The sequence below is a fragment of the Bufo bufo genome, chromosome 4 (genome assembly GCF_905171765.1).
Source record: "Bufo bufo chromosome 4, aBufBuf1.1, whole genome shotgun sequence".
Taxonomy (NCBI): domain Eukaryota; kingdom Metazoa; phylum Chordata; class Amphibia; order Anura; family Bufonidae; genus Bufo; species Bufo bufo.
In genome coordinates, this window is record NC_053392.1 from 624,236,150 (window position 1) to 624,261,828 (window position 25,679).

At 48.7% G+C, this 25,679-nt stretch overlaps 1 protein-coding gene across 1 annotated transcript in view; it reads right to left on the reverse strand.

Annotated features, from left to right (window-relative positions):
• DAAM2 (dishevelled associated activator of morphogenesis 2) overlaps positions 1 to 25,679 on the reverse strand; it is a 278,066-nt gene that overhangs the window by 125,967 nt on the left and 126,420 nt on the right. The window contains 3 exon segments of the mRNA XM_040430767.1: positions 5,225 to 5,297; positions 5,299 to 5,332; positions 13,816 to 13,894. Coding sequence (XP_040286701.1) covers positions 5,225 to 5,297; positions 5,299 to 5,332; positions 13,816 to 13,894 — 186 coding nt within the window.

The following is a 25,679-nucleotide window of genomic DNA, read 5'->3' on the forward strand; positions in this document are numbered from 1 at the left end:
ACATCCTGTATTATACTCCAGAGCTGCACTCACTATTCTGCTGGTGCAGTCACTGTGTACATACATTACTTATCCTGTACTGATCCTGAGTTACATCCTGTATTATACTCCAGAGCTGCACTCACTATTCTGCTGGTGCAGTCACTGTGTACATACATTATTTATCCTGTACTGATCCTGAGTTACATCCTGTATTATACTCCAGAGCTGTACTCACTATTCTGCTGGTGCAGTTACCATATTACATCACTCAGCTGCTGTCACCTGCATTATTGCGGTCAGGTGAACTATTTGCGATGTCTCTGCTAACAAATGTATTTCCTCTTGCAATCAACTGAATTGTGACTGCTGCTCTGGAGTATAATTTTGGTGCCCAAGTGCATAACAGCAGCACTATAAACTGGGAGTTACAGTAGGTTGGGGTGGGGGGGGGGGGGGGGGGTAGGTCCTGTGAAATCTGAAGTATCAGACCCCATCTCCTGACATCACCTCGGCCAGACGCAGGATTCAGTCGGCATGAGATAGCGTTACTATATTAGGCACAACTAATCGATGCCAGATCCGGGATGATGGATGTCACTGTGTATCATCTCTATACATTGTTGCACCAGGCTCCTCTTTCTCTGAATGTAGCACAGCTTGCCGGCATCATTTCCATTAGTATTTCGGACTTGGCTCCGCTCCGGCCGCTGGACTCCCTCCCATTTGGCAGCTAACGAGTTGAGGTCTCTGGAAATTAGTTGAGACACAAGCCCCTAACAAGAAAACTTGGGCCGCGTTCAGCCATTAAAAGGTTTTTAAGTCTGCGCCAAGGGCTTAAAAGAAGAGTTCGCTGCAAACCAAGTGAAGACCTCGGCATGCGAGCGGAGGCCGACTCTGATTATTAACAGATCCACTCCTTGGGATGAGCGCAGCTGCAACAGCTTAATTCTGCGAGGCGGGCCGGACACATCCACAGCTTGGGCCGCGCTCCCTTTCCCTAGGTGATGAAGTTGTCTTGTGGTGACAAGCGACCCCCTTAAGAGCCAGGAGCAGACTCTGCATCTACAAGACATCTCCGCTTACAAGGGACGCCGGCTGCCAACGAACATGGGCATTTCGGAGGCGGCTTAGGCTGCACCGGGGAGGAGGGGGGGTGGCATCCGTCATTTTCCGTGCCAGCGTCATAAACACTTTTTATTGGTGGTCTTTAAACTGATTAACTTGGATCATGGAGGGTAACATTTAGATACATTGACACCGGCCCTCGAGGAGGGGTTCAATGTCCGTAGTAAGCCTTTATATAGAGCAGTATATTAGTCCGAGACCGCCCCATAACTACTGTCAGATAAAGGGATGAGTCATTGGATAAAAGGAAGAAATTGGTCCCTGGGATGCCACCTATAGGTAGCTTTAAAAGAGGACCTCTCCCCGCTCCTGACCTGCCCGGTTTAATAGCTTCATGCATCCCCCATGTAATAACAATTCTGGAGCATCTATTCTTATGTCTGTATGTTGTGCCATTCCTCTATTATTCCTGCTAGAACCTACGAATGAATTGCTAGCAGTCTGCAGTAAGGGGTATAGAGGGGAGGTAACCAGTTGGGGGCGTGTCCCTGCACAGTCTGACAATAGCAGCACTGATTGGATAGAGTCAGTCTGTGCAGGGACACGCCCCCAACTGGTTACCACCCCTCTGTACCTTACTGGTTACCTCCCCTCTGTACCTTACTGGTTACCTCCCCTCTGTACCTTACTGGTTACCTCCCCTCTGTACCTTACTGGTTACCTCCCCTCTGTACCTTACTGGTTACCTCCCCTCTGTACCCTTTACTGCAGACTGCTAGCAATTCATTCATAACTTCTAGCAGGAATAATAGAGGAATGGCACAACATAGAGACATAAGAATAGATGATCCAGAATTGTTATTACATGGGGGATGCATGAAGCTATTAAACCAGGCAGGTCAGGAGCGGGGAGAGGTCCTCTTTAAAGGGTTGTCTCACTTCAATAAGTTGCATTCACCATGTAGAGAAAGGTAATACAAGCCACTTACTAATGTATTGTCATTCTCCATATTGCTTCCTTGCTGGCTGATTCATTTTTCCATCCCATTATACACCGCTCGTTTCTATAGTTACGACCACCCTGCAATCCATCAGCGGTGGTCGTGCTTGCACACTATAGGAAAAAGCATCAGCCTCTCTGGTGGCCGGGACCATGGGAGTGGATATAGGCTAGTGCTTTTTTCCTATAGTGTGCAAGCACGAATCACCGCTGATGATTTGCAGGGTGGTCGTAACCATGGAAACGAGCAGTGTATAATGTGATGGAAAAATGAATCCAGACAGCAAAGGAAGCAATATGGAGAATCACAATACATTAGTAAGTGCCCTTGTATTACCTTTCTCTACATAATAAATGCCACTTACTGAAGTCAGACGACCCCTTTATGGTCATGTCCAGCCCATTAAAGGGTTTCTATCACTTCGTTTCACCTATTTAGCTTTCAAGACACTAGCGATCCGCTAGTGTCTGCTTTATCTAACCATCCTAATATAAGAGTTTATTGTCCTGCCGTTTAGCTAAAAAAATAACTTATATAGATATGCAAATGAGCCTCTAGGTGCTATGGGGGCGTGATTAGCACCTAGAGGCTCCGTCTACCTTAACAAACTGCCGCCGCCCAGCGCGTCCCTCCAGCCCGCCCATCTCCTCCGGAATGCGATGCTCCTCGTATTCGGCGCAGGCGCAGTGGAGATGTCTGATCGCTTCCCTGCTCAGACATCTCCACTGCGCCTGCGCCGATGACGTCATAGTGCTCCGAGGAACAGGCGCAGTGGAGATGTCTGAGCAGGGAAGCGATCAGACATTCACTGCGCATGCGCCGAATACGAGGAGCATCGCATTCCGGAGGAGATGGGCGGGCTGGAGGGACGCGCTGGGCGGCGGCAGTTTGTTAAGGTAGACTGGAGCCTCTAGGTGCCTATCACGCCCCCATAGCACCTAGAGGCTCATTTGCATATCTATATAAGTTATTTTTTTAGCTAAACGGCAGGACAATAAACTCTTATATTAGGATGGTTAGATAGAGCAGACACTAGCGGATCGCTAGTGTCTGAAAGCTAAATAGGTAGAAACGAAGTGATAGAAACCCTTTAAAGAGACCATTACTAAAGAAACTAAATGAACTCTGATATGATTTGAACCCCAGACCTTCTGTAGAGCAGGCAGAAGACTTACCTCCACACCATAGACCTGCCTTGGAAATGTTGGAATGATAGGATTCTCTTAAAAGATGTTTCCTTCATAGGAAGGATAAAAAAGGAATATATTACTATAATGAAGGGGGGGGGGGGGGGGGGTTTGCCATTATTTATTACGCTTTTACTGATCACCATCCATGACTAACGAGTCCGCTATATTCTACCAGTTATGTTTTCTTCATAGGCATGATATTAAACGGTAACACTAAGGCCTCTTTCACGACGGGCGTCGCGGGGTGAGGGCCGGATTGCGTATTTGTCTGAGATTGCGAATGGTTTCGTCAGTTTCGGGGGGCTAAGAGTTGATATCTGGAGGCTTGGGCTCCATGACATAATTAGTGTGGGAATGTCTTGTAGCTATTTCTCCTGTTATTAGGGTTAATGGCCCAGAACCGGCGAGGCCTCCGCTAACAGAGGATAATGAGACGCCGAATCCGGTCACAAAAAGATCCATTTATCAGAGAAGTCATGAAGTGAACCGTGGTCCTCGTATCAATCTAATGCGATTTACTCATTAACTGCGGCCTCTTCTCACAGAAAACTCTCGGCATTCACAGAGGGACACTGTTCTCCGGGAAATAGGGAAGCAACAATGTAACAAACACCAGTGTCATGTATGCAACAACGTATGAAAGACTGGTGTCAAGTGTGTAACAATGTAACAAACACCAGTGTCCTGTATGTAACAAAGAACCATTTCACGTGTGTAACAATGTAACAAATTATGAAAGGCTGGTGTCATGTATGTAACAATTTCTCACGTGTGTAACAAAGGCTGGAAAAGCGTGCAACAAAGATCAATGTCATGTATTGCAACAAACCCTGGTATAATATACAGGGTGTAAAAATGTAATGAAGGCAAGTGTTATGGGTAATAACGTAACAATGAGCCGGTGTATGTACCAATGTAACAATGATCCGTGTCGTGTGTGTAACAATATAACAAAGACCGGTGACATGTAAGCATTAAACACTGGTGTAAAGTATGCAACAATGGAACAAAGACCAATGTCCTATATGCAACAATGTAGCAAACACTATTGTCCTGAATACAAGCCTGCAATAAATACTGGCACAATGTATGCAACAATGGAACAAAGACCAATGTCCTATATGCAACAGTGTAGCAAACACTATAGTCATGTACGCAAGAATGCTACAAATACTGGTGCAATGCATGCAACAATGAACAAAGACAGGTGTCGCATGTCCACAAATGTAATAAACACTGCTGCCGTGTGTACAACAATGTAACAAAGACCATGTCATATAATGCAACAATGTAGCAAAAACTATTGTCCTGAATACAAGCCTGCAATAAATACTGGCACAATGTATGCAACAATGGAACAAAGGTTGATGTCATGTGCCCAAGGGCTCGTTCGCACGACCGTTGGTGTCCCGTTCCCGTATTGCGGACCGCATTTGCGAATCCGCAATACATGGGCTCCGTTCCGTTGCGGACCCATTCATTTCAATAAGTCGGCAAATCCGGAGATGAGGAACAGATGCACGGAACGGAACACTATGGAGTGCTTTCTGGGTTTCCGTTCCGTGCCTCTGCACCGCAAAAAGATAGAACATGCTCTATCATTTTGCGGAACGGAGGATCGCGGACCCATTCAAGTGAGTGGGTCTGTGATCCCCATGCGCCTGCCCCACAGAAGATGGTGCCCGCGCACGGGACACCAACGGTGGTGTGAACGAGCCCCAACAGTGTAATGAACACTGCTGTCATGTATGCAAAAATGTAGGCAAAGACTGGGTGGCAAGTAGAAACAACGGATCACTGATACTATGCATGCAACATTGTAACAAATGCTGATGTGTGACAGTGCGCGGCATACAATGTAACAGCAACTATTGTCACCTATGGAATGAGAAGGAAAAAAGTTTCATGTTTCTAATAGGAAATCTGCATTTTCCAGAAGTCAAGGCAAGGTTTCATGATGTCATCACACAGGAGCAGTGATGTCACATAATGTCAGGGGCTGAACCTCATCGGTTGGGTCCGGAGCGCCGTCTTCAAGTCTTCTACAATTTATTCTCGTCTCTGTATCTTCCTCATCAAAGGCGGGTAAACCGTCTGCATCTGTGGAGGAGACAGAAGGACGTGAGCGGCGGAGGGGCTTACATTTAAAGGGCAGTTTATTCTATACAGATACAATGTCAGAAAGCTTCCAGTCTCTTTGCTCCGCATTTCTGTGGGATCCCTCGCTGGTACGCGTGGGGCAGAGGCGTCTATCCAACAATGTAGCCAACCGCCGGTGCAACAACGTAACAAACGCTGAAGTCCTAGCATTTGCTTTTTCTGTCTTCCAGCAGGCAGTGGGTTAAATTCCGGCAGCTGATGGAACAGCTGCTTCTACCAGACCTTGGCAATGCTTTCCAGGTGCCCTGGGAAGTGGTGAAGCTTTGACACGTCACATGCAGCTCCAGCTCGTGAACCCAATAATCCCAGCTGTTAACGCAGAGATTTCCCACCAATGTCACTCGTCAGCTGAGACCTACTGAATTATTCAACGCACATTGCGGTACGATGTAGCGGGAATACAGCCGAGAGATGACGGAAGGCCCCAGACCTATCCATGGGAAGCTCCAGATTAGAAGCAGGTTTTGCAGGGGCCGGATGGGCTGGTGGCAGCTGTATTTGCGGACCCTGAACTCTGTCTGCTTTACATTGCCTGGGCCTCCTACTGACGCTGGGCATACAATGGAGACCTCATTAGGAATGGGAAAAGTCATCTCGTTGTCACTGTTGTCCTAGAAGCCGAATGCCCCAGGAATCAAAGCTGAAAAAGCTAAAGAAAAAGGGGAAGATTTGGAGAAAACAGCATGTGGGTGCTGAACCGCCACATTTTGCTATGGGCTACTCCTAAGGGTGCTATGCCGGAGGTCCCCTGGTTTTTACCCTTCTCTGCGGGGACTACTGCCTCCAGGAGCAGTCTCTGTGTGATTGACAGCTGACCCACGAGGGTCAGGCAGAATCGTAGTCAAGCACAGGCCAAGGTCAGGGCCGGCGCAGAGCCTACAATACAGGTAGTGATGAGCGACGTTTTCAAAAATTCTATTCAACTTCGGCAAGAAATTCAGATTCGTTACAAGGTGCTTCGTCACGAATCGCGTTTCCACTGTATGTAGCGGGTGCAATGATGGGAACGGCGATTGTGCCTCCCCTGTCATTGAACCTCTCAGATGCCGCGTTCAATGCTGATCGTGGCATCTGAGAGAGTCACATTGAGGCCTTTCAGGGGTTAAAAAAAAATACACACCTCGTCCATTTGATCACGGAGAAGCTGTCGCAGCCATCTTGATTGGAGAAAACGTGCGCTGAAGCGATGACGTCCCCGCGCCTGGCCAGCGCGCTGACATGGTGAGGTCACACGTCAGCGCGCGATGGATTTGGCGCAGTTTTTTTTTCAATCAAGATGGCTTGCGACAGCTTTTCCATGAGAAATGGATGAGATGAGTATGTTTTGTTTTTCTTGACACCATTTCAGGAAAAATCGATTCGTTACCACGAAGCGTCAGGAAATTCGGATGGATGGAGAATCAAATTTTTCCTGAAATTCTGATCGAATTCTACTTGATTCTCTCAACGCTAAATACAGGTATCGATCCAAGGTCAGGGGAAGGCAGAGTAGGATCAATAGAGCGGTTAGGTACAGGTCAGGCCAGGCAGCAGAGGAGCAGAATACAGTAAACAGGCAGGAGGTCAGTACATGGACAGACAACAGGATACAGTACACCTAGCAGGAACCTATCTGCTCAGGCACCTTCCCACAGGGGAAGGTACCTGAAATACCCCAGGGTTGCCAGCCAATGGATGATGAAGAGTAGGGTGCTGGGGCGCTGGCCCTATAAGAACGGTTAGGTACAGGTCAGGCCAGGCAGCAGAGGAGCAGAATACAGTAAACAGCAGGAGGTCAGTACATGGACAGACAACAGGATACAGTACACCTAGCAGGAACCTATCTGCTCAGGCACCTTCCCACAGGTGAAGGTACCTGAAATACCACAGCCAATGGATGATGAAGAGTAGGGTGCTGGGGGCGCTGGCCCTATATGAACGGTTAGGTACAGGTCAGGCCAGGCAGCAGAGGAGCAGAATACAGTAAACAGGCAGGAGGTCAGTACACGGACAGACAACAGGATACAGTACACCTAGCAGGAACCTATCTGCTCAGGCACCTTCCCACAGGTGAAGGTACCTGAAATACCACAGCCAATGGATGATGAAGAGTAGGGTGCTGGGGCGCTGGCCCTATAAGAGCCAGAGGGGGCGTGTGCCCTATGGGCAGAAGCGGAGGTCTTTTCAGCAGGCAGACCTCAGTCTGCATGGAGTGACAGAGTGAAGTCGGGAGCCTTCTGCTGCTGCGAAGTGACCACACAGCCAATGACAAGCCCCCATACAATGTACCGCACTTGGGGGAGAAGAAGGGGGCTCACACCTCCAGGGACACATTGGCTTGGGATTTGGGGCAAAGGGCAGGAGGATTTCTTGTGACTGGCACTGTTCTTATATTACAGGAAGGGGTTACAGACGTAGGAGCCATTCTGTAAAGTGGAATCATTCTTGGCCCTTCATTTCCTTCGCTCCCCGGCGGCTGTCATCACAGGCTTTTAGATGTGACCATTCCCCAATTAGGGTGCGGCAGAACAGAGGTAATAGATGGGACTGTACAACCCAGAGATGGATGAGGAATTTATATTAACAGCCGGATGAAAGAAAGCAATTACTGATCTTGTGTTTATGGAGACTCTACATGAAGATAAATGGACAAGAGCAATTTCTGCAGCACAATGGACGCATCAATCACTGGATGGTTAGGAGCTCAGCAAGGTGGGACCAGTAAAGCACTGTGGCTGGTACTGCTATAGGGGGCACTGTGGCTGGTACTGCTATAGGGGCACTGTGGCTGGTACTGCTATAGGGGGCACTGTGGCTGGTACTGCTATAGGGGGCACTGTGGCTGGTACTGCTATAGGGGGCACTGTGGCTGGTACTGCTATAGGGGCACTGTGGCTGGTACTGCTATAGGGGGCACTGTGGCTGGTACTGCTATAGGGGGCACTGTGGCTGGTACTGCTATAGGGGGCATTGTGGCTGGTACTGCTATAGGGGTACTGTTGCTGGTACTGCTATAGGGGGCACTGTGGCTGGTACTGCTATAGGGGGCACTGTGGCTGGTACTGCTATAGGGGCACTGTGGCTGGTAACTGCTATAGGGGGCACTGTGGCTGGTACTGCTATAGGGGGCATTGTGGCTCTACTGCTATAGGGGGCACTGTGGCTCTACTGCTATGGGGGCATTGTGGCTCTACTGCTATGGGGGTATTGTGGCTCTATTGCTAAAGGGGGCACTGTGGCTCTACTGCTATAGGGGCACTGTGGCTCTACTGCTATAGGGGGCACTGTGGCTCTACTGCTATGGGGGCATTGTGTCTCTACTGCTAAGGGGGCACAGTGTCTCTACTGCTATAGGGGGCACTGTGGCTGGTACTGCTATAGGGGGCACTGTGGCTCTACTTCTATAGGGGGCACTGTGGCTCTACTGCTATAGGGGGCACTGTGGCTCTACTGCTATAGGGGGCACAGTGTCTCTACTGCTATAGGGGGCACAGTGTCTCTACTGCTATAGGGGGCACTGTGGCTCTACTGCTATAGGGGGCACTGTGGCTCTACTGCTATAGGGGGCACTGTGGCTCTACTTCTATAGGGGGCACTGTGGCTCTACTGCTATAGGGGGCACTGTGGCTGGTACTGCTATAGGGGGCACTGTGGCTGGTACTGCTATAGGGGGCACTGTGGCTGGTACTGCTATAGGGGGCACTGTGGCTGGTACTGCTATAGGCGGCACTGTGGCTGGTACTGCTATAGGGGGCATTGTGGCTCTACTGCTATAGGGGGCACTGTGGCTCTACTGCTATGGGGGCATTGTGGCTCTACTGCTATGGGGGTATTGTGGCTCTATTGCTAAAGGGGGCACTGTGGCTCTACTGCTATAGGGGGCACTGTGGCTCTACTGCTATGGGGGCATTGTGTCTCTACTGCTAAAGGGGCACAGTGTCTCTACTGCTATAGGGGGCACTGTGGCTGGTACTGCTATAGGGGGCACTGTGGCTCTACTTCTATAGGGGGCACTGTGGCTCTACTGCTATAGGGGGCACTGTGGCTCTACTGCTATAGGGGGCACAGTGTCTCTACTGCTATAGGGGGCACAGTGTCTCTACTGCTATAGGGGGCACTGTGGCTCTACTGCTATAGGGGCACTGTGGCTCTACTGCTATAGGGGGCACTGTTGCTCTACTTCTATAGGGGGTGCTGTGGCTCTACTGCTATAGGGGGCACTGTGGCTCTACTGCTATAGGGGGCACTGTGGCTCTACTGCTATAGGGGGCACTGTGGCTGGTACTGCTATAGGGGGCACTGTGGCTCTACTTCTATAGGGGGCACTGTGGCTCTACTGCTATAGGGGGCACTGTGGCTGGTACTGCTATAGGGGGCATTGTGGCTCTACTGCTATAGGGGGCACTGTGGCTCTACTGCTATAGGGGGCACTGTGGCTCTACTGCTATAGGGGGCACTGTGGCTCTACTGCTATAGGGGGCACTGTGGCTCTACTGCTAAAGGGGGCACTGTGGCTGGTACTGCTATATGGGGCACAGTGTCTCTACTGCTATAGGGGGCACTGTGGCTGGTACTGCTATAGGGGGCACTGTGGCTCTACTTCTATAGGGGGCACTGTGGCTCTACTGCTATAGGGGGCACTGTGGCTGGTACTGCTATAGGGGGCACTGTGGCTCTACTTCTATAGGGGGCACTGTGGCTCTACTGCTATAGGGGGCACTGTGGCTCTACTGCTATAGGGGGCACTGTGGCTCTACTGCTATGGGGGGCACTGTGGCTGGTACTGCTATAGGGGGCACTGTGGCTCTACTTCTATAGGGGGCACTGTGTCTCTACTGCTATAGGGGGCACTGTGGCTCTACTGCTATAGGGGGCACAGTGTCTCTACTGCTATAGGGGGCACTGTGTCTCTACTGCTATAGGGGGCACTGTGGCTCTACTGCTATAGGGGGCACTGTGGCTCTACTGCTATAGGGGGCACTGTTGCTCTACTTCTATAGGGGGCACTGTGGCTCTACTGCTATAGGGGGCACTGTGGCTCTACTGCTATAGGGGGCACTGTGGCTCTACTGCTATAGGGGGCACTGTGGCTGGTACTGCTATAGGGGGCACTGTGGCTCTACTTCTATAGGGGGCACTGTGGCTCTACTGCTATAGGGGGCACTGTGGCTGGTACTGCTATAGGGGGCATTGTGGCTCTACTGCTATAGGGGGCACTGTGGCTCTACTGCTATAGGGGGCACTGTGGCTCTACTGCTATAGGGGGCACTGTGGCTCTACTGCTATGGGGGCATTGTGGCTCTACTGCTAAAGGGGGCACTGTGGCTGGTACTGCTATATGGGGCACAGTGTCTCTACTGCTATAGGGGGCACTGTGGCTGGTACTGCTATAGGGGGCACTGTGGCTCTACTTCTATAGGGGGCACTGTGGCTCTACTGACATAGGGGGCACTGTGGCTGGTACTGCTATAGGGGGCACTGTGGCTCTACTTCTGTAGGGGGCACTGTGGCTCTACTGCTATAGGGGCACTGTGCCTGGTACGGCTATAGGGGGCACTGTGGCTGGTACTGCTATAGGGGGCACTGTGGCTGGTACTGCTATATGGGGCACAGTGTCTCTACTGCTAGAGGGGGCACTGTGCCTGGTACTGCTATGGGGCATTGTGGCTCTACTGCTAAAGGGGGCACTGTGGCTGGTACTGCTATATGGGGCACTGTGTCTCTACTGCTATAGGGGGCACTGTGGCTCTACTGCTATAGGGGCACTGTGGCTGGTACTGCTATAGGGGGCACTGTGGCTCTACTACTATAGGGGGCACTGTGGCTCTACTGCTATGGGGGCATTGTGGCTCTACTTCTAAAGGGGGCACTGTGGCTGGTACTGCTATATGGGGCACAGTGTCTCTACTGCTATAGGGGGCACTGTGGCTGGTACTGCAATATGGGGCACAGTGGCTCTACTGCTATATGGGGCACTGTGGCTGGTACTGCTATAGGGGGAACTGTGGCTTGTACTGCTATAGGGGGCACTGTGGCTGGTACTGCTATAGGGGGCACTGTGTCTCTACTGCTATGGGGGCACTGTGGCTCTACTGCTAAAGGGGGCACTGTGGCTCTACTGCTATATGGGGCACAGTGTCTCTACTGCTATAGGGGGCCCTGTGGCTCTACTGCTATATAGGGCACTGTGGCTCTACTGCTATAGGGGGCACTGTGGCTCTACTGCTATAGGGGGCACTGTGTCTCTACTGCTATAGGGGGCACTGTGGCTTTACTGCTATAGGCGGCACTGTGGCTGGTACTGCTATAGGGGGCACAGTGTCTCTACTGCTATAGGGGGCCCTGTGGCTCTACTGCTATATAGGGCACTGTGGCTCTTCTGCTATAGGGGGCACTGTGGCTCTACTGCTATGGGGGCATTGTGGCTCTACTTCTAAAGGGGGCACTGTGGCTGGTACTGCTATATGGGGCACAGTGTCTCTACTGCTATAGGGGGCACTGTGGCTCTACTGCTATAGGGGGCACAGTGTCTCTACTGCTATAGGGGGCACTGTGGCTCTACTGCTATAGGGGGCACTGTGGCTGGTACTGCTATGGGGGCATTGTGGCTCTACTGCTATATGGGGCACTGTGGCTCTACTGCTATAGGGGGCACTGTGGCTCTACTGCTATGGGGGCATTGTGGCTCTACTGCTATAGGGGGCACTGTGGCTCTACTTCTATAGGGGGCACTGTGGCTCTACTTCTATATAGGGCACTGTGGCTCTACTGCTATAGGGGGCACTGTGGCTCTACTACTATAGGGGGCACTGTGGCTCTACTTCTATATAGGGCACTGTGGCTCTACTGCTATAGGGGGCACTGTGGCTCTACTACTATAGGGGGCACTGTGGCTGGTACTGCTATATGGGGCACTGTGGCTGGAGTACTATGGTTATAACTGTTATGGGAGGCTCTATAATTATCACTGGTATGGGGGCACTGTGGCTGGCACTGCTATAGGGGGCACTATGTCTCTCACTGCTATGAAGAGCACTGTGGTTATCATTGTTATAGGGGTACTGTGGTGGGCACTGCTATAGGGGGAACTATGGCTTGCACTGCTATGAAGAGTACTGTGGCTGGCACTGCTATGGGAGGTACTGTGGCTGGCACTGCTATGGGAGGTACTGTGGCTGGCACCGCTATGGGAGGCACTGTGGCTCTACTGCTATAGGGGGCACTGTGGCTGGCACTGCTATGGGAGGTACTGTGGCTGGCACTGCTATGGGAGGTACTGTGGCTGGCACTGCTATGGGAGGTACTGTGGCTGGCACTGCTATGGGAGGTACTGTGGCTCTACTGCTATGGGAGGTACTGTGGCTGGCACTGCTATGGGAGGTACTGTGGCTGGCACCGCTATGGGAGGCACTGTGGCTCTACTGCTATAGGGGGCACTGTGGCTGGCACTGCTATGGGGGGTACTGTGGCTGGCACTGCTATGGGAGGTACTGTGGCTGGCACTGCTATGGGAGGTACTGTGGCTGGCACTGCTATGGGAGGTACTGTGGCTCTACTGCTATGGGAGGTACTGTGGCTGGCACTGCTATGGGAGGTACTGTGGCTCTACTGCTATGGGAGGTACTGTGGCTGGCACTGCTATGGGAGGTACTGTGGCTGGCACTGGTATGGGAGGTACTGTGGCTGGCACTGCTATGGGAGGTACTGTGGCTGGCACTGCTATGGGAGGTACTGTGGCTGGCACTGCTATGGGAGGTACTGTGGCTGGCACTGCTATGGGAGGTACTGTGGCTGGCACTGTTCTGTTGTAAGCAACCTAAAATAGCACTCTAAGCTAAATTGATACAAGGTATTATTCCTAGGGCAGGGCCAGAGGGGTGGAGCATGACAAAGGGATTCTCTCTTCAGTCCCCTTTGGATATCCGTCTCATGCTGTGTCTTCTCAGGATCTACATTAAGCATAACACAGAGTATCAGACAACCCAAAGTATGTGGCCCTTGGAACAATTTGAGTGTGGCCCTACCACTAAAAAATGTGTGGCCCTCTGGCTGGTATGACATAAAAACAATATGGCAGTTATAAATGACCCATGACCGTGAATGTGTGACTACATTGACTTTTTATAGCTTTCAGCCCTGTCAGCGGTTTTCTACAGACTGGAGCCTCATCCGTGGATGCATCCGCAGGACGTTTACGGAAAATGCATTGATTAGTTTATGAGAAGTGACTGAGACACTGAGCCGATCGGCAGGCGCTGTCCGTTGTCACAAACACGTTCTTAGGTAATGATTCGTTTTTGGCGGCCTCGGCGGGATGACACCTGCACAGTGCGACGAGGGTTACGTCTCCGCTTTACTACCGGACTTCTGGTTTCAGTTTGACTCGAGCTCATTATAAACAGAATAACCGGAGATGAAGTATCTGCGCCATGAATCACTTACGGCTGCCATGGAGTTGATCCTGTCGATGTAATAGTCTGGCCAGCTGGTCGCCAGTTTATTCGGATCTTCTTGTTCCTGCAACAAATATAATGGACAAGATGAGGTCAAGAAGGGGCTGAGAGATCAGTGATGGTCGTCATCTGCCCCATGTTCTGTGCCACATCCAATAGATGGAAATACAATTACTAGAGACTAATAGAAGAAAAGACATCCATCAACAGGCAGGAGAAAGACGTTCTCAGGTATTATATGCATTAAAAAAAATATGTAAATATTGTAGAGTTTTCACAGTGGACACTGGAGAAGGGGCGGTAGATTGAGGACTTCTTGTTTTTGAGGCCCACCTGTCAGGTTTGCCGCGAACACTGGGAGAGAATAAGCAAAGTCATCTCACTATCATTACAGGGTGGGCTAAGCAGTCTTCTCATTATCATCAGAGGGCACCGTCAGCAGAATCATCACAGTCAACAGAGTCATCTCACTATCATTACAGGATGGACTACACAGTCTTCTCATTATAATCGGAGAACAGTGTCAGCAGTCACCTTATTATCATCAGAGGGCACAGTCAGCGGAATCACCTTATTATCTATAGAGGGCAGGTAAGCAGAGTCATCTAATTATCATCAGAGAACACGGCCAGCAGAGTCATCTCTTTATCATTAGAGGGTGGGGTCAGCAGAGTCATCTCATTATCATTAGAGGGCGGGGTCAGCAGAGTCATCTCATTATCATTAGAGGGTGGGGTCAGCAGAGTCATCTCATTATCATTAGAGGGTGGGGTCAGCAGAGTCATCTCATTATCATTAGAGGGTGGGGTCAGCAGTGTCATCTCATTATCATTAGAGGGCAGGGTTAGCAGAGTCATCTCATTATCATTAGAGGGCGGGGTCAGCAGTGTCATCTCATTATCATTAGAGGGTGGGGTCAGCAGAGTCCATCTCATTATCATTAGATGGTGGGGTCAGCAGTGTCATCTCATTATCATTAGAGGGTGGGGTCAGCAGAGTCATCTCATTATCAATAGAGGGCGGGGTCAGCAGTGTCATCTCATTATCATTAGAGGGCAGGGTTAGCAGAGTCATCTCATTATCATTAGAGGGCGGGGTCAGCAGAGTCATCTCATTATTATTAGATGGTGGGGTCAGCAGAGTCATCTCATTATCATTAGAGGGCGGGGTCAGCAGTGTCATCTCATTATCATTAGAGGGTGGGGTCAGCAGAGTCATCTCATTATCATTAGAGGGTGGGGTCAGCAGAGTCATCTCACTATCATTACAGGATGGACTACACAGTCTTCTCATTATAATCGGAGAACAGTGTCAGCAGTCACCTTATTATCATCAGAGGGCACAGTCAGCGGAATCACCTTATTATCTATAGAGGGCAGGTTAAGCAGAGTCATCTAATTATCATCAGAGAACACGGCCAGCAGAGTCATCTCATTATCATTAGAGGGTGGGGTCAGCAGAGTCATCTCATTATCATTAGAGGGTGGGGTCAGCAGAGTCATCTCATTATCATTAGAGGGTGGGGTCAGCAGTGTCATCTCATTATCATTAGAAGGTGGGGTCAGCAGAGTCATCTCATTATCATTAGAGGGTGGGGTCAGCAGAGTCATCTCATTATCATTAGAGGGCGGGGTCAGCAGAGTCATCTCATTATTATTAGAGGGCAGGGTTAGCAGAGTCATCTCATTATCATTAGAGGGTGGGGTCAGCAGAGTCATCTCATTATCATTAGAGGGCGGGGTCAGCAGAGTCATCTCATTATTATTAGAGGGCAGGGTCAGCAGTGTCATCTCATTATCATTAGAGGGCGGGGTCAGCAGTGTCATCTCATTATCATTAGAGGGTGGGGTCAGCAGTGTCATCTCATTATCATTAGAGGGTGGGGTCAGCAGAGTCATCTCATTATCAATAGAGGGTGGGGTCAGCAGAGTCATCTCATTATCATTAGAGGGTGGGGTCAGCAGAGTCATCTCATTATCATTAGATGGTGGGGTCAGCAGTGTCATCTCATTATCATTAGAGGGTGGGGTCAGCAGAGTCATCTCATTATCAATAGAGGGCGGGGTCAGCAGTGTCATCTCATTATCATTAGAGGGCCAGGGTTAGCAGAGTCATCTCATTATCATTAGAGGGCGGGGTCAGCAGAGTCATCTCATTATCATTAGAGGGTGGGGTCAGCAGAGTCATCTCATTATCATTAGAGGGCAGGGTCACGCAGTGTCATCTCATTATTATTAGAGGGCAGGGTTAGCAGAGTCATCTCATTATTATTAGAGGGTGGGGTAAGCAGTGTCATCTCATTATCATTAGAGGGTGGGGTCAGCAGAGTCATCTCATTATCATTAGAGGGCAGGGTCAGCAGTGTCATCTCATTATCATTAGAGGGCGGGGTCAGCAGTGTCATCTCATTATCATTAGAGGGCGGGGTCAGCAGAGTCATCTCATTATCAGAGGGTGAGGTCAGCAGTCATCTCATTATCAGAGGGCGGGGGTCAGCAGTCATCTCATTATCAGCGGGCGGGGTCAGCAGTCATCTCATTATCAGAGGGCGGGGTCAGCAGTCATCTCATTATCAGAGGGGTGGTAAGTTAATGCCATCTCTTTCATCCTGCTGGAGGTCTACACAGGATTGCTCCATGATAATAAGGCTCCTCTGTATGCAGCTCCCCGGTCACTCCCAGGTCTCTGAGTCTTTTAGGCCCCTCAGACAGGACCAGGTCAGCGCCTTCACCTTGTTATTTGTGATTGTTAGAGATGAAATAATTCAGACTTTCTGGAAGTGAAGAATTTTATTTCATATTTTTATGATTTTTCTTCTAATGCTGCAGAGGCATCACTGCCCCCTGATGTTTCCACCGTGTGTCCTCAGTCCAGGGATCAGGGGCAGCACAGACCCCGGTGACATCATTACTGCTGGGACCACTTCTTTCTCTGCCCTCCTCCTCCTCCGCATCTTTATGTCTCTGCCCCAGAGAGTGGATTTGTCATTATATATTACAACCAAGTCCTACATCACTCTACAAGCGGAAAAAGGCTTTCCTCCGGCACCGCGCCGTTTATGGCGTCATAAACCACGAGAATCGGCGAGTAATGAACCCGGAGGATGACGGAAACTTACAGAGGAGCAATGGAGGCGTCAAGTGGTCAGAAGGAGAGGCAGATCTGCTGGGGCTGGAAATGGGGAAGCCCCCAAAAGACTGCCCCCTGGTGGCCAGGTATAAAGGGTGGGGGGATGTGGTTCAAACTAACAATCCCACTCTAACCTCTGATGGGAGGAGCTGGCGTCAGTTTGTGCCCTTCGTACCCAGTGATTGGCATGGGGCATACAGATCCTCGCTGGTATCCGATCTCTGTATCTCCTCTGGAGTTTCCTTGGTCTTTTCCAGTGATGCCCCAGACATCTAAGGCACTCGCTGTATCTAATCCCACTATGTGTGATACTGCCTGCTGAGCTGTGTATCTAATCCCATCATGTGTGATACTGTCTGCTGAGCTGTGTATCTAATCCCATCATGTGTGATACTGTGTGCTGAGCTGTGTATCTAATCCTATCCTGTGTGATACTGTCTGCTGAGCCTCTGTATCTAATCCTATCATGTTTGATATTGTCTGCTGAGCTGTGTATCTAATCCTGTCCTGTGTGATACTGTCTGCTGAGCTGTGTATCTAATCCTATCCTGTGTGATACCGTCTGCTGAGCTGTGTATCTAATCCTATCCTGTGTGATACTGTCTGCTGAGCTGTGTATCTAATCCGATCCTGTGTGATACTGTCTGCTGAGCTGTGTATCTAATCCTATCCTGTGTGATACTGTCTGCTGTGTATCTAATCCTATCCTGTGTGATACTGTCTGCTGAGCTGTGCATCTAATCCTCTCCTGTGTGATATTGTCTGCTGAGCTGTGTATCTAATCCTATCCTGTGTGATACTGTCTGCTGAGCTGTGTATCTAATCCTCTCCTGTGTGATATTGTCTGCTGAGCTGTGCATCTAATCCTATCCTGTGTGATACTGTCTGCTGAGCTGTGTATCTAATGCTATCCTATGTGATACTGTCTGCTGAGCTGTGTATCTAATCCTATCCTGTGTGATACTGTCTGCTGAGCTGTGTATCTAATCCTATCCTGTGTGATACTGTCTGCTGAGCTGTGTATCTAATCCTATCCTGTGTGATACTGTCTGCTGAGCTGTGTATCTAATCCTATCCTGTGTGATACTGTCTGCTGAGCTGTGTATCTAATCCTATCCTGTGTGATACTGTCTGCTGAGCTGTGTATCTAATCCTATCCTGTGTGATACCGTCTGCTGAGCTGTGTATCTAATCCTATCCTGTGTGATACCGTCTGCTGTGTTGTGTATCTAATCCTATCATGTGTGATACTGTCTGCTGAGCTGTGTATCTAATCCTATCCTGTGTGATACTGTCTGCTGAGCTGTGTATCTCATCCTATCCTGTGTGATACTGTCTGCTGAGCTGTGTATCTAATCCTATCCTGTGTGATACAGTCTGCTGAGCTGTGTATCTAATCCTATCCTGTGTGATACTGTCTGCTGAGCTGTGTATCTAATCCTATCCTGTGTGATACTGTCTGCTGAGCTGTGTATCTAATCCTATCCTGTGTGATACTGTCTGATGAGCTGTGTATCTAATCCTATCCTGTGTGATACTGTCTGCGGAGCTGTGTATCTAATCCTATCCTGTGTGATACTGTCTGCGGAGCTGTGTATCTAATCCTATCCTGTGTGATACTGTCTGCTGAGCTGTGTATCTAATCCTATCCTGTGTGATACTGTCTGCTGAGCTGTGTATCTAATCCTATCCTGTGTGATACTGTCTGCTGAGCTGTGTATCTAATCCTATCCTGTGTGATACTGTCTGCTGAGCTGTGTATCTAATCCTATCCTGTGTGATACTGTCTGCTGAGCAGTGTATCTAATCCTATCCTGTGTGTACTGTCTGCGGGGCTGTGTATCTAATCCTATCCTGTGTGATACTGTCTGCGGAGCTGTGTATCTAATCCTATCCTGTGTGATACTGTCTGCTGAGCTGTGTATCTAATCCTATCCTGTGTGATACTGTCTGCTGAGCTGTGTATCTAATCCTATCCTGTGTGATACTGTCTGCTGAGCTGTGTATCTAATCCTATCCTGTGTGATACTGTCTGCTGAGCTGTGTATCTAATCCTATCTGTGTGATACTGTCTGCTGAGCTGTGTATCTAATCCTATCCTGTGTGATACTGTCTGCTGAGCTGTGTATCTAATCCTATCCTGTGTGATACTGTCTGCAGAGCTGTGTATCTAATCCTATCCTGTGTGATACTGTCTGCTAAGCTGTGTATCTAATCCTATCCTGTGTGATACTGTCTGCTGAGCTGTGTATCTAATAATATCCTATGTGATACTGTCTGCAGAGCTGTGTATATAATCCTGTCCTGTGTGATACTGTCTGCTGAGCTGTGTATCTAATCCTATCCTGTGTGATACCGTCTACTGAGCTGTGTATCTAATCCTATCCTGTGTGATACTGTCTGCTGAGCTGTGTATCTAATCCTATCCTGTGTGATACTGTCTGCTGAGCTGTGTATCTAATCCTATCCTGTGTGATACTCCCTGCTGAGCTGTGTATCTAATCCTATTCTGTGTGATACTGTCTGCCGAGCTGTGTATCTAATCCTATCCTGTGTGATACTGTCTGCTGAGCTGTGTATCTAATCCTATCATGTGTGATACTGTCTGCTGAGCTGTGTATCTAATCCTATCCTGTGTGATACTGTCTGCTGAGCTGTGTATCTAATCCTATCCTGTGTGATACTGTCTGCTGAGCTGTGTATCTAATCCTATCCTGTGTGATACTGTCTGCTGAGCTGTGTAATCTAATCCTATCCTGTGTGATACCGTCTACTGAGCTGTGTATCTAATCCTATCCTGTGTGATACTGTCTGCTGAGCTGTGTATCTAATCCTATCCTGTGTGATACTGTCTGCTGAGCTGTGTATCTAATCCTATCCTGTGTGATACTCCCTGCTGAGCTGTGTATCTAATCCTATTCTGTGTGATACTGTCTGCCGAGCTGTGTATCTAATCCTATCCTGTGTGATACTGTCTGCTGAGCTGTGTATCTAATCCTATCCTGTGTGACACTGTCTGCTGGGCTGTGTATCTAATCCTATCCTGTGTGATACTCCCTGCTGAGCTGTGTATCTAATCCTATTCTGTGTGATACTGTCTGCTGAGCTGTGTATCTAATCCTATCCTGTGTGATACTGTCTGCTGAGCTGTGTATCTAATCCTATCCTGTGTGATACTGTCTGCTGAGCTGTGTATCTAATCCTATCCTGTGTGACACTGTCTGCTGAGCTGTGTATCTAATCCTATCCTGTGTGATACTGTCTGCTGAGCTGTGTATCTAATCCTATCCTGTGTGATACTGTCTGCTGAGCCGTGTATCTAATCCTATCCTGTGTGATACTGTCTGCTGAGCTGTGTATCTAATCCTATCCTGTGTGATACTGTCTGCTGAGCTGTGTATCTAATCCTATCCTGTGTGATACTGTCTGCTGAGCTGTGTATCTAATCCTATCCTGTGTGATACTGCCTGCTGAGCTGTGTATCTAATCCTATCCTGTGTGATACTGCCTGCTGAGCTGTGTATCTAATCCTTTCCTGTGTGATACTGTCTGCTGAGCTGTGTATCTAATCCTATCCTGTGTGATACTGTCTGCTGAGCTGTGTATCTAATCCTTTCCTGTGTGATACTGTCTGCTGAGCTGTGTATCTAATCCTATCCTGTGTGATACAGTCTGCTGAGCTGTGTATCTAATCCTATCCTGTGTGATACTGTCTGCTGAGCTGTGTATCTAATCCTATCCTGTGTGATACTGTCTGCTGAGCTGTGTATCTAATCCTTTCCTGTGTGATACTGTCTGCTGAGCTGTGTATCTAATCCTATCCTGTGTGATACTGTCTGCTGAGCTGTGTATCTAATCCTATCCTGTGTGATACTGTCTGCTGAGCTGTGTATCTAATCCTATCCTGTGTGATACTGTCTGCTGAGCTGTGTATCTAATCCTATCCTGTGTGATACAGTCTGCTGAGCTGTGTATCTAATCCTATCCTGTGTGATACTGTATGCTGAGCTGTGTATCTAATCCTATCCTGTGTGATACTGCCTGCTGAGCTGTGTATCTAATCCTATCCTGTGTGATACTGCCTGCTGAGCTGTGTATCTAATCCTATCCTGTGTGATACTGTCTGCTGAGCTGTGTATCTAATCCTACCCTGTGTGATACTGTCTGCTGTGTTGTGTATCTAATCCTATCCTGTGTGATACTGTCTGCTGAGCTGTGTATCTAATCCTCTCCTGTGTGATGCTGTCTGCTGAGCTATGTATCTAATCCTATCCTGTGTGATACTGTCTGCTGTGTTGTGTAGCTAATCCTATCCTGTGTGATACTGTCTGCTGAGCTGTGTATCTAATCCTATCCTGTGTGATACTGTCTGCTGAGCTGTGTATCTAATCCTATCCTGTGTGATACTGTCTGCTGAGCTGTGTATCTAATCCTATCCTGTGTGATACTGTCTGCTGAGCTGTGTATCTAATCCTATCCTGTGTGATACTGTCTGCTGATCTGTGTATCTAAACCCATCATGTATGATACTGTCTGAGCGAGGCTCACGACACTACAACCCAAAACATTCCCACTCTGTGCAGATGAGGGGCCACTGCTGGGGCCCATTTTGGCCGGTAATTAATGCCCCGGGAGACGGCGGGTGACTGTTAGTCAGGGCTGTGTTGGCAGGACCCGGACGGGCAGAGTTCCAGATTCCAGGCCCCGCTCCCCAGAGGAGCATTTATCCGGATGGCGTTGTCACTTCTCTGTTTGGTGTCAGCCTCATCTGACCCCGATCTTTGTCTGCGGAGACCCAGCGCAATCCTTAATGTTGTGAACCCGTCCTTCTAGACAGCGGGCGAGCGGGGCCCCAATGACAGCGACACCCAGGGTCACCCAGGGACAATACAGGGACTGCTGAATGTCACAATAACAGTCTGCGAGCAACAGGCCCGAGAATGACTGCAGGGGATATCACTGCGACACCAAAATCAGCTTTGCAATAGTATTGAAGCCCTGATACATTCCCCCAATAGTTCTCAGTCCATCGAGAAGCTAAAGTCTGGTCTCCCAGTCTCTGAGTCTAGAGGGCATTACTACTATAAAGGGGCCACAGAGGGCATTACTACTATAAAGGGGCCACAGAGGGCATTGCTACTATAAAGGGGGGGCACAGGGCATTGCTACTATAAAGGGGCACAGGGCATTACTACTGTGAAGGGCGGCATAGGGCATTACTACTGTGAAGGGCCACAGAGGGCATTACTACTGTGAAGGGCCACAGAGGGCATTACTACTGTGAAGGGCCACAGAGGGCATTACTACTGTGAAGGGCCACAGAGGGCATTACTACTGTGAAGGGCCACAGAGGGCATTACTACTGTGAAGGGCCACAGAGGGCATTACTACTGTGAAGGGCCACAGAGGGCATTACTACTGTGAAGGGCCACAGAGGGCATTACTACTGTGAAGGGCCACAGAGGGCATTACTACTGTGAAGGGCCACAGAGGGCATTACTACTGTGAAGGGCCACAGAGGGCATTACTACTGTGAAGGGCCACAGAGGGCATTACTACTGTGAAGGGCCACAGAGGGCATTACTACTGTGAAGGGCCACAGAGGGCATTACTACTGTGAAGGGCCACAGAGGGCATTACTACTGTGAAGGGCCACAGAGGGCATTACTACTGTGAAGGGCCACAGAGGGCATTACTACTGTGAAGGGCCACAGAGGGCATTATTACTATGAAGGTGCCACAGAGGGCATTATTACTATGAAGGTGCCACAGAGAGGGCATAACTACTGTAAGTGGGCACAAAGAGGGTATTAACACTGTGAAAGGGATCTGTCTGTCCCTGTGTGCCACCATCACCATGCCCACAGTGTTCTTATGTCTTGATGCAGCTGCATCAGAACGTTCTGTGCGAGGCAAGAAGAAGATGGAACACTACCACATTATCAGCACTAGTGTTATCTGTGGTTTTACATAGGACTGCAGGTAACACTACCACATTATCAGCACTAGTGTTATCTGTGGTTTTACATAGGACTGCAGGTAACACTACCACATTATCAGCACTAGTGTTATCTGTGGTTTTACATAGGACTGCAGGTAACACTACCACATTATCAGCACTAGTGTTATCAGTGGTTTTACATAGGACTGCAGGTAACACTACCACATGATCTACAGTAGTGTTATATGTGGTGTTACATAGGACTGCAGGTAACACTACCACATTATCAGCACTAGTGTTATCTGTGGTTTTACATAGGACTGCAGGTAACACTACCACATTATCAGCACTAGTGTTATCTGTGGTTTTACATAGGACTGCAGGTAACACTACCACATTATCAGCACTAGTGTTATCTGTGGTTTTACATAGGACTGCAGGTAACACTACCACATTATCAGCACTAGTGTTATCTGTGGTTTTACATAGGACTGCAGGTAACACTACCACATTATCAGCACTAGTGTTATCAGTGGTTTTACATAGGACTGCAGGTAACACTACCACATGATCTACAGTAGTGTTATATGTGGTGTTACATAGGACTGCAGGTAACACTACCACATTATCAGCACTAGTGTTATCTGTGGTTTTACATAGGACTGCAGGTAACACTACCACATTATCAGCACTAGTGTTATCTGTGGTTTTACATAGGACTGCAGGTAACACTACCACATTATCAGCACTAGTGTTATCTGTGGTTTTACATAGGACTGCAGGTAACACTACCACATTATCAGCACTAGTGTTATCAGTGGTTTTACATAGGACTGCAGGTAACACTACCACATGATCTACAGTAGTGTTATATGTGGTGTTACATAGGACTGCAGGTAACACTACCAAATTATCAGCACTAGTGTTATCTGTGGTTTTACATAGGACTGCAGGTGACATCTACTACATTATCTGTACTTGTACCGCCTTGTACAGCTTTCCTAGTAACATAATTATTAACCCTTTGACCACTCATCGTTTGCATCACAGCCCTGTAATAATTTCTTAGCTTTGCCTTTTATTTACTAGTAAAATAACTTCTGTCTTGACGCCGAGCCTCTTCCTCCAGTATTCGCTGTTCCACATTATTCCGCGTTTTATCAAAAATCTCAATTTTTCATCCTGCAAAAGCCAAAAGTCCAACATTACGAGGGAGGGGAATTTAAGGTCCCTGTTTTCTTGACCTGGTGCCTGCAGATAGAGACTTCCAGGCCAGCCGCATGTTCCAGCTCCATGGCTGCCTCTGCTCCTGTACGGACTCTATTAGTGTCCTGTGATGTCATGGCGGCTACGGGTCCTCCAGCACAGTGCGGGTCCTCCAGCACAGGCTGCCTTCCCTCATCTTTATAAAGTGTAACTTCATGATCTGCTCCAGGAAGGTCCACAGAAAATGTAACCTGCTCCTACCGGACCTACCAGCAGGGGTCGCCCGATGTCATCATGAGCACAGCAAGTAGGCGATATATTGTATTCTATGATTATAATAATCGCCCCTTTAGGGGCTCAAAATTGCCCCCCGCTGGGTACAGTCAGGACCTTCCAGTGTTAAAGACCCAAAGAAATCAATGGGAGAATTATCATTTAATTATCAAGACTGGTGTCTTTTTAACATAATTTTTCTTAAAGGGGTAGAAAAATATGGCGGCCATTTTTGCAAAAACAGCAGCACAACCATAAGTTGTATCTGGTATTGGTGCGCTGCTCCGTTCAAGTGAATGGGCCTGGGCTGCAATACCACAGGCAACCTGTGGTGAAGAGGGGCGCCGTTTATGGAGGTCAGTGGTAGTTTGCTGGTCCTTGCCCAATATACCAGATAAATAAATATATAATTTCCTTATAAAGTTAAGTAACTTTGCTTTACTCATTTTGCAATAATCTTACGTTTTATCATTCCTTATACTTCCGTCATCACCAAAGCTGTGTTCAAGAAGATCACCTGTCCCTGCTAAAGCAGCGTCAGCTCTGCTGTTTATCAATCTATCGTTATACCCAGTGCATAGTGGGATTGTAGCTAAACTGCTATAGCAGTACTGTGAATGCAGCTCTGGATGTGACTGGAGCACCAGATAGGAATATTAGTTAAGCACAGTAACTAAACATTGTATGTAGAATGTACATGTGAAGTTTGGTTCCAATATGGAGCTGTCCTTTAAGTGCATGTCCTGTGTGTCCTCCCGACAATCCATACGGCCTCAGGATCTAAGGACAATGGGGCAGAGGTCAGGGAGGGGGGAAGAAACTCTCCCGGAGAATTCACCAGGATAAGTGAAATAAAACTGGAGATCAGATAATTATCTCCCAGCCGGGCCGGCACTTAGCGAGACTCAGAGCGAGCGAGGAACCGGCCCCGCGCCAAGCTCATTAACAGGAGCGCTCCGTGCCAAAGAACAGGAGTCCCCGGGATGTTTTCCTTTTATAAAGCACTTGGGAATGATGTCCAATCAGTGGCGGGAACTGGGCGGCATCCAGAGAACAGGACACGTCAGTCATCAGGCCAGACCCAACAGCAGCACATCCTGCGACACCATGTAGCATCTCATATCTAGTGATGTGGAGCATGCTGGTATAACCTGGGCATCTCCTGTATATAATTATACATGTACAGCTGGTATAACCTGGGTATCTCCTGTATATAATTATATATGTACAGCTGGTATAACCTGGGCATCTCCTGTATATAATTATATATGTACAGCTGGTATAACCTGGGCCTCTCCTG